The following is a 12,877-nucleotide window of genomic DNA, read 5'->3' on the forward strand; positions in this document are numbered from 1 at the left end:
AAGCTAAAAAAACCCCCCGTGAGGAGTGTTTGGAGGCATTCCAGAACTCACAAACTAAACATATATCGATCATATTTTGTTGCTTCTCTTCTCATGCACTTGTTTCGATGGCTCGATGGCTGGCCTATTCCACAAATCCACAGTTGCCACTCCCACCTGATCCCTCTATCTCCATCACGAGATTATGATTCCCCCATTCCTGCCCGCCCTTCACTTCTTTTTTTTTCCCCTTTCTACCCCTTTCTCTGTATCATTTTCCATCTATATTCACTAATAATTTATAATTTTGGTGGATGCATATATATATATATAATGAATATTCAGAATGAATGAAAGACAGAAACTCTGTTTTGTTTTCAAGCTTATATCCGACCCTAAATGTTTTCTAGCTTATGATCAAGTGGCCTTAGCTTTGTGCATATCAACTTGCAGACTACTCCAAAAACATGCATGTGAAACTGATCACTCTTAATATCACTATTACTGTTTTTATCACCAGATACATAATATACAGAATACTTGGCTTTATAATTTAAGACATGTATATACAGGTAAGAAGGAAACTTGTGTTTATAATTTGATTAGTAACTCGAAGAATATATACTATTCTTAAATTATTAATCATTAGCAACTTTGCAGCTATGATCTATGATTTTATGCTGAACAGCTTGAATATTATGTTGGAAAGTGCCCATAAATTATTAGTTTAGGACACCTGGGTTGGCATGCATTTCTTTAATCAAGGACATTAACGTGATCTTATGTTATAAGGTGGTTAACTTAACTTTTATATCTGAAAATTATTCAGCAATAATTGATGAATTCCACTTTATCATGTATATACATGATATGATGAATATGTATGTTTCATGTTAAATTAAGTTGTGTAGCGAATAAATCATGTTGAATTCCACTTTTTCTGGAACCATTTGGTCTAGTGCCTAGTTCTACCAACAAATTAAGTAAACTTTAGGTTTAAGAAGCCCATTAGTATTAATATAATAATAAGACAAATGATTAGTTATGTGCAATTAATCATCCTAAGGATTAACGAGGAATGTTATCCCTTGCCATGCGATATAATATGGGAAAAAAAAGGAAACAATTTTGTACTATGAAATAGAAGGGCATGTCAGTAATTGCAGCTAGAATCTATTATCTATTTGTCCAAACTCGAAAAAAATAAACTGAGGTAGTCATGTGCAGGAAAGAAAACAGGTGATCATATAGATTTGAGAGCTCATCGCCCTCTTATAAAAAGCTTTCAGAGCTTTTCAGAGACTTGTGTAAGGAAGAGAGAGAAGAGGGGCAAGAGAGAAAGCTGGTAAATCTGAAATATATATCGAATCCGATATCCTACTTTTTCCAGTTTCCATGGTTTCTAGGGAGCACAAGAGGGCAGCACTCTATGAGAAGCTGCAACTTCTTCGTTCTATTACTAACTCTCATGCTGTAATTCCTCCTGCTGCATTCATTTCTCAGGCTTTCCCTTTATCGTATTGGCCTAAATTTCTCCAAGTTTTATATATACTAAACCACACTTGTTCTTCCCATTAACACAAAATACATGCAATTGGTTTCATTTTTGTGTTGGCTACCCCCTGAATATATCTGATTTCTGCACCACTCTCTTGATTTTCAAACCGATGAAGAATTAATATTATGAGTCGACCAAGATTCATGGTCACCTAGCGACCAAGAAATCATGGTCATCTGGCAACCAAGAATTCATGGTCATCCACCTTTAGATTTGATATCAAAGGTTGAGATTAGAACAACAAAAGCACATCATTTATTCTTCACCTTTGATATCAAATCCAAGAGTGAGTGTGATTATACTGTTTCCTTGTTGCTTGATACCATGAGAACATTTATGTTAATATTATATACGAAAACAATTTATTTCTATGGTTTGTTAAGCTTATCAAGAGAAACTGAAACAATATTATAAGTAGTGTACTGTGAGTCTTCCAAAGCTAAAAGTTCTAACAGTTAGTGTGTATGTTTGTCTCTGTGATGGCTTCCATTCGATAGATATTCATTTTCTGAAAGATCTCAGTATCCCATATGTTATCTTGATTACGGTCGAACATTAGAATTAGATTAGTTGCTATTTGTGTAATTTACTTAAATCTATATATCTAAAGGGAGAGATCAATTAATTTGGAATTTCATTATAAGTAGCAAGCCGTCAGTTGTACCCATGGCAAGATGTTCTTACGTGACAGTACTTCTTTAATTATGTAAATCTATGAGAGAGAGTGTGTGTATATATGTATACATATATGTTGATTATATATATATATATATATATGCGTGTGCCTCTGTCTCTGTGTGTGTGTATATATATGTTCATTATTGATATCATCAAATGTACATGACAGTATAGTTTTTGTTTGTGCATATGTCGCAGCTAAACAAAACCTCAATCATAGTAGATGCCTCCAAGTACATCGAAGAGCTAAAGCAAAAGGTGGAAAGACTGAATCAAGATATTGCAAATGCACAAACTACTTCTTCATCATCAAGTGACCAAAATCCATTGCCTGGGGTACTTATACAGACAGAATTCACCCTTTTCCATATCCAGTACCATGATCAATTTAATCAGTATCCTTTTTAGTTGTATGGGTAGTAATATATAATGGAGTTTTAATTTGTTATAATTTGTACATGTCCTTATTATTCAGCAGGTTACAGTGGAAACCCTAGAAAAAGGATTTCTGATAAATGTGTTTTCTGAGAAGAGTTGCCCAGGTTTGCTTGTGTCTGTTCTGGAAGCTTTCGAAGACTTGGGTCTCAATGTCCTTGAAGCTAGGGTTTCCTGTGCAGACAGTTTCAGGTTACAGGCAGTTGGAGGAGAAGTAAGACATTTCAATTCGTCTCTATATATAAATAATTACTGCAAGAATTATATACATATTAATGACTGCACCTATAAGGTTATTTCACTTTGATGTATAGAATGAAGAAGAAGGTGAGAGCATTGACGCGCATGCAGTAAAGCAAGCAGTGGCAGTGGCTATAAAAAACTGGAGCGAAAATACCGAAAATTAGTAATCAAGATTCGGTTGCTATACATAACTACCTATTTATGTTCATGATGACGATGATGATCATTTTTCGCTTTCTTGGATAAATATCCTCGTTTGGCTTCTCTCTTGTTGTAGCTAGCTAGGTTGGCATGATGATGTTGATTATCAAAGAATTAATCAAGCTTCAAACAACTTAATTAGACCAGTTTCGTTGTAGTTGTAGCTATAGCTGGCTAGGATGGCTGAATGCGTTGATTATGAAGGAATTAATAAAGCTTTAAACAACTTAGTTACGAATGTTTGATCAATCATATATAGATCCTCTTAATATGAATGGGATAAATTAGCTCCTGGTTAAACAAAAAGAATAATTAATTATTCAACTTCGGGTTTATCAATATCAATAATTCTGATTCTCTAGTTGATTAATATATTAGATGTTGGATTTTTGGATCGGTAGGCATGTGGGACCCTACTCTAACAACACCGATACTGTCCTCAACTTTATCATTTGCCCAATCTATCAGGTGTGGTGTTTTATCACAAAATACCTCGATATTAGTTAGAGTGGGGTAATCATATTTAAACCCCTTTGTTTTCTTTTCATCCACCGATGTGGGATTCCAACACTCCCCCTCACATGTAACCCCATTTAGTGGTTTACATATGGAGATCCACACGTCGGCAATGTTTGGATTTTGGCTCGTCAAATATGTCCTAATTGGTTTATGATTGTTTTAGGAAAATTAGAGGAATACCGATTATTGTCCTAGAGGGATTAGGAAAGAATTTCAGTTTTCCTTATTCAATTTAGGTTTGGATTTCTAGAAGTCTATTTGGATTTGGATAAGTGTAATTTCCTAATCCACTTAGAAATAGAAATTCAATCAGCCTTGGGACGTGTAAGCCGACCCTATGCCTATAAATAGGGTGCGGCAAGGCTTAATTTTTAGAGAGAAAACAACTAGAGACAGCCGAGAGTTTTGAGATTAGTTCTAGGGTTTGCAAAAGTTCTGTAATCTCTATTATTAATCAAATGTACGGTGATTTCTTTACCTAGAGAAATCACAACTGAATGTAGGCAAAAGTTCTACCGAACTAGTCTAATTCGTGTGTGTTTCTAAGTTTTGCAATATTTGCTAGTTTAGTCTATTGCCATTGGTTACATTAAAGAACAAGGTCTAGTGGGCATGTTTTTCAACAATTGGTATCAGAGCTAGAATCAAGGTGTTCTACGATGTCAAAAAGGAAGATGAATGCGGATCCAGGACCTGCGTCAAAGCCTTTTGACGGCAAGGATGACTTCACGGATTGGCAAATGATGATGAAGAACGTACTGATACAGTAGGATTTGGACGATGCATTCGCTGGTGAGAAGCTAGAAAACATGATAAAAGTAGCATGGACTAAGGTTCTCAAGAAAGCCAAGAGTTCCATCGAGATCCATCTCACAAGATCAGTTCGGTCACACATCACCGAAAAAATGACTACCTAGGAAGCATGGGAAAAGTTGAAGAATGTTTATATGGGCAAAACCGTGTCCAATAAACTTTTTCTAAAAGATGAACTATTCGGGCTTTGACTAGAAGAAGTAGGTGATATTGAAGATCACGTATGCCAGTTCCAGAATTGCATAGCTAATCTTCAGAAGGTCGAAGAAACTTATAAAGATGATGATATGGTTATCATCTTATTGAGGTCTCTACCTTCGTTTTTCAAGCATTTTTGAACAACTCTAATGTATGGAAAAGAGTCCCTGAAGCTTAAAGATGTAATTCAAGATTTTTCGTCATATGCTAAACTGGATTATATAACTGAAAGCTCTTAAGGCCTTTATGCCAAAGGCAAGGAGAGGAGTGGGAAAAGATAAAGGAAGAGAAAACTGGTAATAGAGGTCGGTCAAAATCTAAGAAAAAAAAAAGGAAAGAAGGAAGGTTGCTTTGAATGTGGTTCAGCCGATCATGGGAAGAGGAACTTCAAGATTTGGAAAGAGAAGAAAGCCAAGATGGAAGAAAGCTCAGGTTCAGCTAATGCAGTCACCGAGCATGAAAGTGATAGGGAGCTTCTTTTAGTAACATTAGGCTCCAAGGTTTTCACAAATTGGATTTTGGATACCGAATGCACGTTTCATACGTGTGCAATAAGAGAATGGTTTGATACTTACCAGGAAGTCATTAGTGGAAAAGTCTTAATGGGGGACGATTCTTCATGTCTTGTAAGAGGAATCAGCACTGTTCAAATCAAAATGTTCGATGGGATGATACGAGTTTTGGGGAACGTCATGTGTGTCCCTAGACTAAGAAAGAATTTGATTTCCTTGGGTACTTTAGATAAGGCCGGTTATGGGTACAACTCTAAAAAAGGAAGACTCAAGGTAACCAAAGGATCGCCAGTGGTAATGCGGGGTGACCTACAACCCAATAAGTTGTATAAGTTAATTAGGACTACTATAGTCGGAGTAGTAGTTGTTTTTGTAAATCAGAGTGTAGAAGACAAGACTGAACTCTAGCATCATAGGCTCGGGCATATAAGCCAAAAAGGGTTGCAAGAATTACACAAGCAAGGCCTGTTGGAAGGTGTGTCATCTTGCAAACTGGACTTTTGTGAATACTGTGTTCTTGAAAATCAAAGACATGTATCATTCGCAAGTAGCAGTGCAAATAACCGAAACAATGAGCAACTTAGCTATATTCACTCAGATGTTTGGGGCCCTATATCAACTAAATCAAATGATAGAGCCATGTATTTTGTTACTTTCATGGATGATTTTTCTAGGAAGGTTTGGGTTTATTTTATGAAGCAGAAATCTGAGGTTTTTGCAAAGTTCAAGGAATGAAAAACAGAAACCGAGAATCAAACTGGAAGAAAGATCAAGAACCTGAGAAGTGACAATGGAGGTGAATATACAAGTATGATTTTATCGATTACTACAAGCAGAAAGGCATCATAAGGCACTTCACAGTAAAGAAGAATCCCCAACAAAATGGAGTTGCTGAGGGGATGTACCGAACTCTTATAGAGAGAGAGGGAGATGAGCATGCGATTTCATGCAGGATTGCCTAATAATTTTTGGGTAGAGGCTGTTAATCATCCAAGTTATTTGATTAATAGGTCACTGTAACATCCCACATTGCCTAGGGGAGTGGATCTTGTAAGCCTTATATGTATATTCTCATCTCTACCTAGCACGAGGCCTTTTGGGAGCTCACCGGTTTCGGATTTCGTAGGAACTCCGAAAAGCAAGTTCACTCGAGAGCACTCCTAGGATAGGTGATCCATTGGGAAGTTCTTGTGTGAGTTCCCAGAAATAAAACTGTGAGGGCGTGGTCGAGGTCTAAAGCGGACAATATCATGCTACGGTAGAGTTGAGCCCGGGATGTGACAATTCTAAGATCCCACATTGCCCAAGGGTCTGGATCTTGTAAGCCTTATATGTATATTCCCATCTTTACCTAGCACTAGGCCTTTTGGAAGCTCACTGGTTTTGGATTCCGTAGGAACTCCGAAGTTAAGCGAGTTCGCACGAGAGCAATCCCATGATAAGTGACCCACTGGGAAGTTTTAGTGTGAGTTCCCAGAAACAAAATCATAAGGGTGTGGTCAGGGCCCAAAGCGGACAATATCGTGCTACGGTGGAGTCGAGTTAGGGATATGGTGGGGGCACGGGCCGGGATGTGACAGTCACCATCTACAGCTCTTGGTTTTAAAAGTGCAGAAGAGGTATGGTCTGAGAAGCTGGTAGACTATTCCAAGCTCAGGGTGTTTGACTGTAGTGCTTATGCACATATTCTAAGTGATGAAAGGTCCAAGCTTAAACCGAAGTCTACACATTACATATTCTTAGGTTTTGAGAAAGAAGTTAAGGGTTTCAAGCTTTGGGATTTCAACAACAGGAAAAAGGTTGTCAGTCGAGATGTTGTCTTTGATGAGACAACCATGCCTCTAAATAAAGTCGAGAATAGTAGGGAGAAGACGGACAATGCTAAAATTGAAGTAACAAAAATTCCATTAATTAGTTCAGATGAAGAAGCTTAGGTAGAGCAAATCGAGCAAAAGGCCGAATCTAATAGTTTTAAGGAAGAAGAAAAACATTAGCATCGTTCACCAGTTAGGAATTAGGTGGAGCAAGAAACAAGACATATTGAAGACACTTCAATCCGCCAGACATCCCAAAGGGTTCAAACTCCAACCAATAATCCACCTGCATTCCAGAGATGCATAACATTGGACAAACCTAATCGGAACAAAAAGAAACCTGACAGATTTGGGTTTGACCAAGACGAAGTTAATTATGCTCTTAACATTAATCAAGGAGATCTGACTACTTATCGAGAAGCTATAGCAAGTGATGAGCGAGATAGTTGGATAAGCGCTATGACATAAAAAATTGAGTCTCTTTACAATAACTCTGTTTAGGAGTTAATTCCTAAGCCCAAAGACAAAAAGCTAGTTGGATGGAAGTGGGTATTTAGGAAAAATGAAGGACTACATGAATAAGATGTCGTGAGATTCAAAGCGAGGCTTATGGTTAAGGGGTACTCACAAAAGGAATGGGTGGATTATGATACGATCTTTTCACCTATAGTCAAGCATACTTCTATCAGATTGCTTTTAGCAATGGTAGCTCAGCATGATATGGAGATTGAGCAGATGGATATGAAGACATCGTTTCTTCATAGGGATTTAGATGAGACAATTTTCATGGCTCAACCAGAAAGGTTTGTTGAATATGGGAAAGAGAACCTAGTATGTCAACTAAAAAAGTCCCTGTATGGCCTGAAACATTCTCCAAGATAATGGTACAAGAGGTTTGATTCATTCATGCTGAAAAGCAATTTTAGAAGATGTTTATATGACTGTTGCGTGTACTATCATGTGTTCCAAGATGGGATGATCATATTGTTATTGCTATATGTGGATGACATGCTAATTGCTTGTCAAGACAAGTCTATAATTCAAGACTTAAAAAGGATGTTGAGCGAGAAGTTCAATATGAATGATCTAGGTGTTGCACAGAAGATCCTTGGCATAGAAATTCAGAGAGATAGGACCATTGGAAGGATTTGGATATCATAAGCCAAATATATTCAGAAGGTTCTTGAGAAGTTCAACATGCAAGAAGTAAAGGTAGCTTCGACTCCTTTGGCAGCTCACTTCAGGTTAAGTTAGCAACAATGTCTTAAGTCTAAGGAAGAACAACAAGTAATGAAAAAGGTGCCTTATGCTAATGTCGTGGGCTACCTCATGTATGCAACGGTATGCAAACGGCCTGACATAGCACAAGCAATCAGTGTCGTTTCCAAATACATGGCAAATCCAGGAAAACAACATTGGGATGCAGTCAAATGGATTTTGCGTTATTTAAAGGATTCTTGGTGACAAAGGATTATGTTTGAGAGGCAAAAGGAAAGTGCAGGGGTGTTAGGATATGTCGATGCCGATTATGCAAGGGACTTGGACAAAAGAAGGTTAACTTCTGGTTATGTGTTTACATGAGCAGGAGGACCAATCAGTTGGAGGGCACTACTACAACCAACTACATCTTTGTCGACCACAAAGGCAGAGTATATTGCATTGGCTGAAACTGGAAAGGAAGCGATTTGGCTTAGATGTTTAGTAAGTCAAATGGGAATCACTCAAGATTGTGTGAAGCTTAAGTGTGATAGTCAAAGTGCCATTCACTTGGCAAAGATTCAGGCTTTTTTCTAGAATATCAAAGCACATTGAAGCAAGGTATCACAAAATTAGAGATTGGGTGGAGTCTAAAGGAATTTGGATTGAAAAGATTCATACAGATAACAATGCTGCAAATTTCCTTACAAAGATAGTGATGGCCAAAAAGCTCAGGCATTGCTTGTACTTAATCAATCTCGTTGATTGATTAAAGTGGAGAACATCCTCACTTGAGGTGCAATGAGGCAAGAAGAAGATTTCCAAGGTGAAGACTTTTGAAGATTTCCAAAGCTACTTCAAGAAGGTTTAAAGATACTCTGGGTTGTAACGATCAAGACTTGGTTTGACTCACCAAGGTGGAGATTGTTAGGATTTTGGTTCATCAAATATGTCCTAATTGGTTTAGGATTGTTTTAGGAAAATTAGAGGTATACCGATTCTTGTCCTAGAGGGATTAGGAAAGAATTTCAGTTTTCCTTATTCAATTTAGCTTTGGATTTGGATAAGTGTAATTTCTTAGTCCACTTAGGAATTCAATCAGCCTTGGGACATGTAAGCTGACCCTATGCCTATATATAGGGTGCGGCAAAGCTTAATTTTTAGAGATAAAACAGCTAGAGACGGCCAAGAATTTTGAGATTAGTTCTAGGGTTTACAAAAGTTATGTAATCTCTATTATTAATCAAATGAGCGGTGATTTCTCTACCTAGAGAAATCACAACTGGACATAGGCAAAAGTTATGCTGAACCAATATAATTCTTGTGTGTTTCTAAGTTTTTCTATATTTGCTAGTTTAGTCTATTTTCGGTGGTCACATTAAAGAACAAGGTCTAGTGGGCGTGTTTTTCAACAGGCAATTGAAACTTAGAGGTTGGCTCTATGTTAAGAGCCCATACTTGTTTTCAATCAGAGGTCGGCTCTATGTTAAGAGTCCATACTTGTTTTCAATGGAACTCATAATCGGCTCTATTTTAAGAGTTTTTCAATGGAACTTAGAGGCCGGCTTTCTGTTAAGAGTCCTGGCTTGTTTCCTTCTTGGTGACAAGCTATTTGGCTTGCACGGGCCCGACCTTGACTTTGATACTATGTTGGATTTTTGGATTGACGGGCCTACAAGGCCCCACTCTAACAACACCAATACTATCCCCAACTTTATCGCCTGCCAAATCTGTCAGGTGTGGGGTTTTATCACAAAAGACCTCGATATTAGTTGGAGTGGGGTAATCATATTTAAACCCCCATTGTTTTCTTTTCACCCACTGATGTGGGATTCCAGCATTAGAGTGCTTGTAAGCGGCAGGGTGACCATAATCCACTGAAATTCAATCATGCTTTGCTTCAGTTCCACTAAGATAAAATATTTACCGTGCTACTAGAAAATCAAGAGAGTACTAAGAGTAAGGGTCCAAGAAGTAGAATTTCAAGCGTGCCTTTGATGAAATGAAGGTCCTATAGTGTAAGGGTATGTCAGGGCTGGCCTTGAGGGTGTGCAAGTGGTGCCACCGCATAGGGCTCCCAAATTGGAAGAGCCCTTGATTTTTCAATTTTACATGAATATACGTATATGTACTAATATGTGTAAAAAAAATTATAATATCAACTGTTAGCACAAGTGGTACTTATGTTTCTCTAAATCCGTTTGGGAATGGGTTCGAGGCTTTGCCTACATCAATTTTTACTTTTATTATTATTAAATGCATAAACTTCCATAAAAATAATATAAAAATTCCATAAAACTAAAATAAAAATTCTAACCCTGGACCTTTAAGTTTTTTTTTTTTTTGTTTTTTTTTTGAACCAATGATATTATTTACGCTAAGGAGAAGAGGTTGGGCTTAGCCTCACAATAAATTAGCAATGATGTGGTTCAAACTTGTCTTTGGCGAGAATCGAACATAAGACCTCTCACTTATAAGTGAAGAGGAATACCAATACATTGTAGTACTAAGTGGCTGGACCTTTAAGTAATTAAGAAAAAATATAATTCATCTTTTTGTCAATTGATTTGTTATATTTGTTTGTGCTATTAGAATTTATAGAAGGCAAAACTGAAAATTGAAAAAAAAAAAAAAAATTAAATTCGCAATTTGAGGGTTTCTAATTCACTTTCACACATGATACCTAAAATCTTAGGATTGGCTCTGGGGTACGTAGTGGTCAAAGACATTTCGTTTCATAGTGGTTGGAGTACTGTTGGTTTATGTAACCGAAGGCCCCAAAATGATTGGAGCTATATCATGACCAAACAAAAAGTGAAAATGACTAGAGAACAAGGCTTATCTTGCAAGTAACCAATAGGCAATAACAATCCCACACCCACCTTGGTGGTTCTGAATAAGAAATCTGTATTAATTATATGAACGTTATAATTTACTAGACCAATAGTTTCCGAGACTTAAAAAAAAAAAAAAAAATCAAAATAACGTCTAGCTAAATTAAAATCTACATGTTAGCTACAAACATTCTTATATATATGGCTCACCTTCACAATACATATAACAATGTCAAATCGGCAAGATCCATAAATTAACAACATAAAATACTAACCTGAAAAGAAGCCAAGTCCACTAGACGCAGCAGTAATTAATTAAGTGTTCTTGCACAGCTACAATGCACGTCCCGTGAGGAATTTAATCTTCTGACATTTAATCAACTTCAAGAATTTTGCTTCATCAAATTCAAGCATGTTTGTCCATCTCAAAAACGTCCTGGACTCCGCAAGTCATAATTTCTTTTCAAGCATATGTAAATGAACATCTTCTGATAATTAAGAAGTATTGACTAATGCAGTTGGATAATTAGGGCATAACTATTAGTTTATGGGGTTCGATCGAGGTCGCGCTTATGGCGGTGGCTGATGACTAGGTGGAGGTTGCATTGCCGGAGAGAAAATGCAGCAGCAGTACGCTATAATTTATATGGCTTATTTAATTTTTCCAATAAAAGCAGCGCTGCAGACCAGAAGCAGAATCAATAATACTGTAATGTGTGCGCCCTTGTGTTAGCTTGAAGGAATGGCAGTAGGATTATTTATTAGGTTTACTTTTCGAGTAAAGTTATTCGTATTATGTTTTTATATCATATTTTTATACCAATTTAGGTGATATTTGATATGGATAACCACATTATTTGAATTAATTAGATTTTTAAATTTAATTTATTATTTAATAAACTAATAATTAAGAAAAACTAGTTAATTAAATTATGATTGTGGTATACGAAGAGTTTTTTTTTTCCTTCCTTCTCTTGAGTTTTGCAAATTTTTTAAATGATGTGGCTATCTACATCAGATGCCACCTCAGATGGTATAAAAATGTGATATAAAAACGTGGTATAAATAATACTACTCTTACTTTTCTTCGGAGGACTCGTTTTCAAACCCTTTGTAGGCCTCTTTGACTTTTGCAAAAGAACCAGGAGGTTAAAATAGTGTTTTCCTTAATCGGTTGTTGTTTTTTTTTTTTTTTTTTGGGCCAGAAAGGAAAATCTTTGGCATGAAAACAGTCCAAAATCTATGTATAAAAACTATGCCCTTGTAAATATTACCACCACAATTCAACCTCCAACGTTGGCTAATTCTTCCAGAATTGATATAATGCTTCGTATCAACGAACAACCAGGGCCTAAAACTAACCCTGGGCCATCGACAAAATTGATCCCACATCCCAATCCCAAACCCAAAACTCGGTATCAAAATAAATAACCCTACGTACGCCATTATGATTTTGTGTGTGGCCTTCTGCTGCTGAAGGAATGGAAGCCTATATCCTTGTCAAAGTAGAATAAATTTCATGAATAGCGAGTTTGTTATCATATTATTATGATAAACACATTATGTGGCCAGCCTATAATTCCTCACCTCTTAGTATAAGTATATCATAATATTTAGAAAGAAAAATATATTACCCTCAAATGTTGGCTATTTCACTTCATTTCACAATTGATATAAAGTTCGTATCAACGGCCTAAACTACACCTGTTAATATATTATCCTATTATACTCCATATCTGTTCTTATCCTATTGAGCCTAACCCGTTTAAATATAATTAGGTCATTCAAATATTTTGGGTTATTTCTTGAATATTTAGGTCTCTCTCTCTTCAAACTTACGTCTCTTTCTTCTCATTTGAATATATAGGTCTCTTTTTTCTCCCATTTTCTCACCAT

The 12,877-nt window shown here is 36.6% G+C and overlaps 1 protein-coding gene across 3 annotated transcripts; it reads left to right on the forward strand.

Annotated features, from left to right (window-relative positions):
* Positions 1 to 1,194: 1,194 nt before the first annotated feature.
* Positions 1,195 to 3,332, forward strand: LOC103958674 (transcription factor SCREAM2-like). Of its 3 annotated transcripts, none has more exons than XM_048590405.1 (4): positions 1,195 to 1,452; positions 2,414 to 2,551; positions 2,691 to 2,864; positions 2,943 to 3,332. In XM_048590405.1, the coding sequence occupies exons 1-4, from the start codon at positions 1,375 to 1,377 to the stop codon at positions 2,955 to 2,957; spliced, it is 405 nt and encodes a 134-aa protein (XP_048446362.1). In that variant the 5' UTR covers positions 1,195 to 1,374; the 3' UTR covers positions 2,958 to 3,332. The 3 variants fall into 3 exon arrangements, with proteins under 3 accessions (XP_048446362.1, XP_009369246.2, XP_009369249.2); XM_009370971.2 differs by having other exon boundaries at positions 1,200 to 1,452; positions 2,965 to 3,332; XM_009370974.2 differs by having other exon boundaries at positions 1,201 to 1,452; positions 2,694 to 2,864; positions 2,965 to 3,332.
* The last annotated feature ends 9,545 nt before the right edge of the window (positions 3,333 to 12,877 follow it).

This window comes from the organism of the source record quoted next, unplaced genomic scaffold (assembly GCF_019419815.1).
Source record: "Pyrus x bretschneideri cultivar Hongxiangsu unplaced genomic scaffold, Pyrus_bretschneideri_v1 Contig32, whole genome shotgun sequence".
In the NCBI taxonomy this organism is placed as follows: domain Eukaryota; kingdom Viridiplantae; phylum Streptophyta; class Magnoliopsida; order Rosales; family Rosaceae; genus Pyrus; species Pyrus x bretschneideri.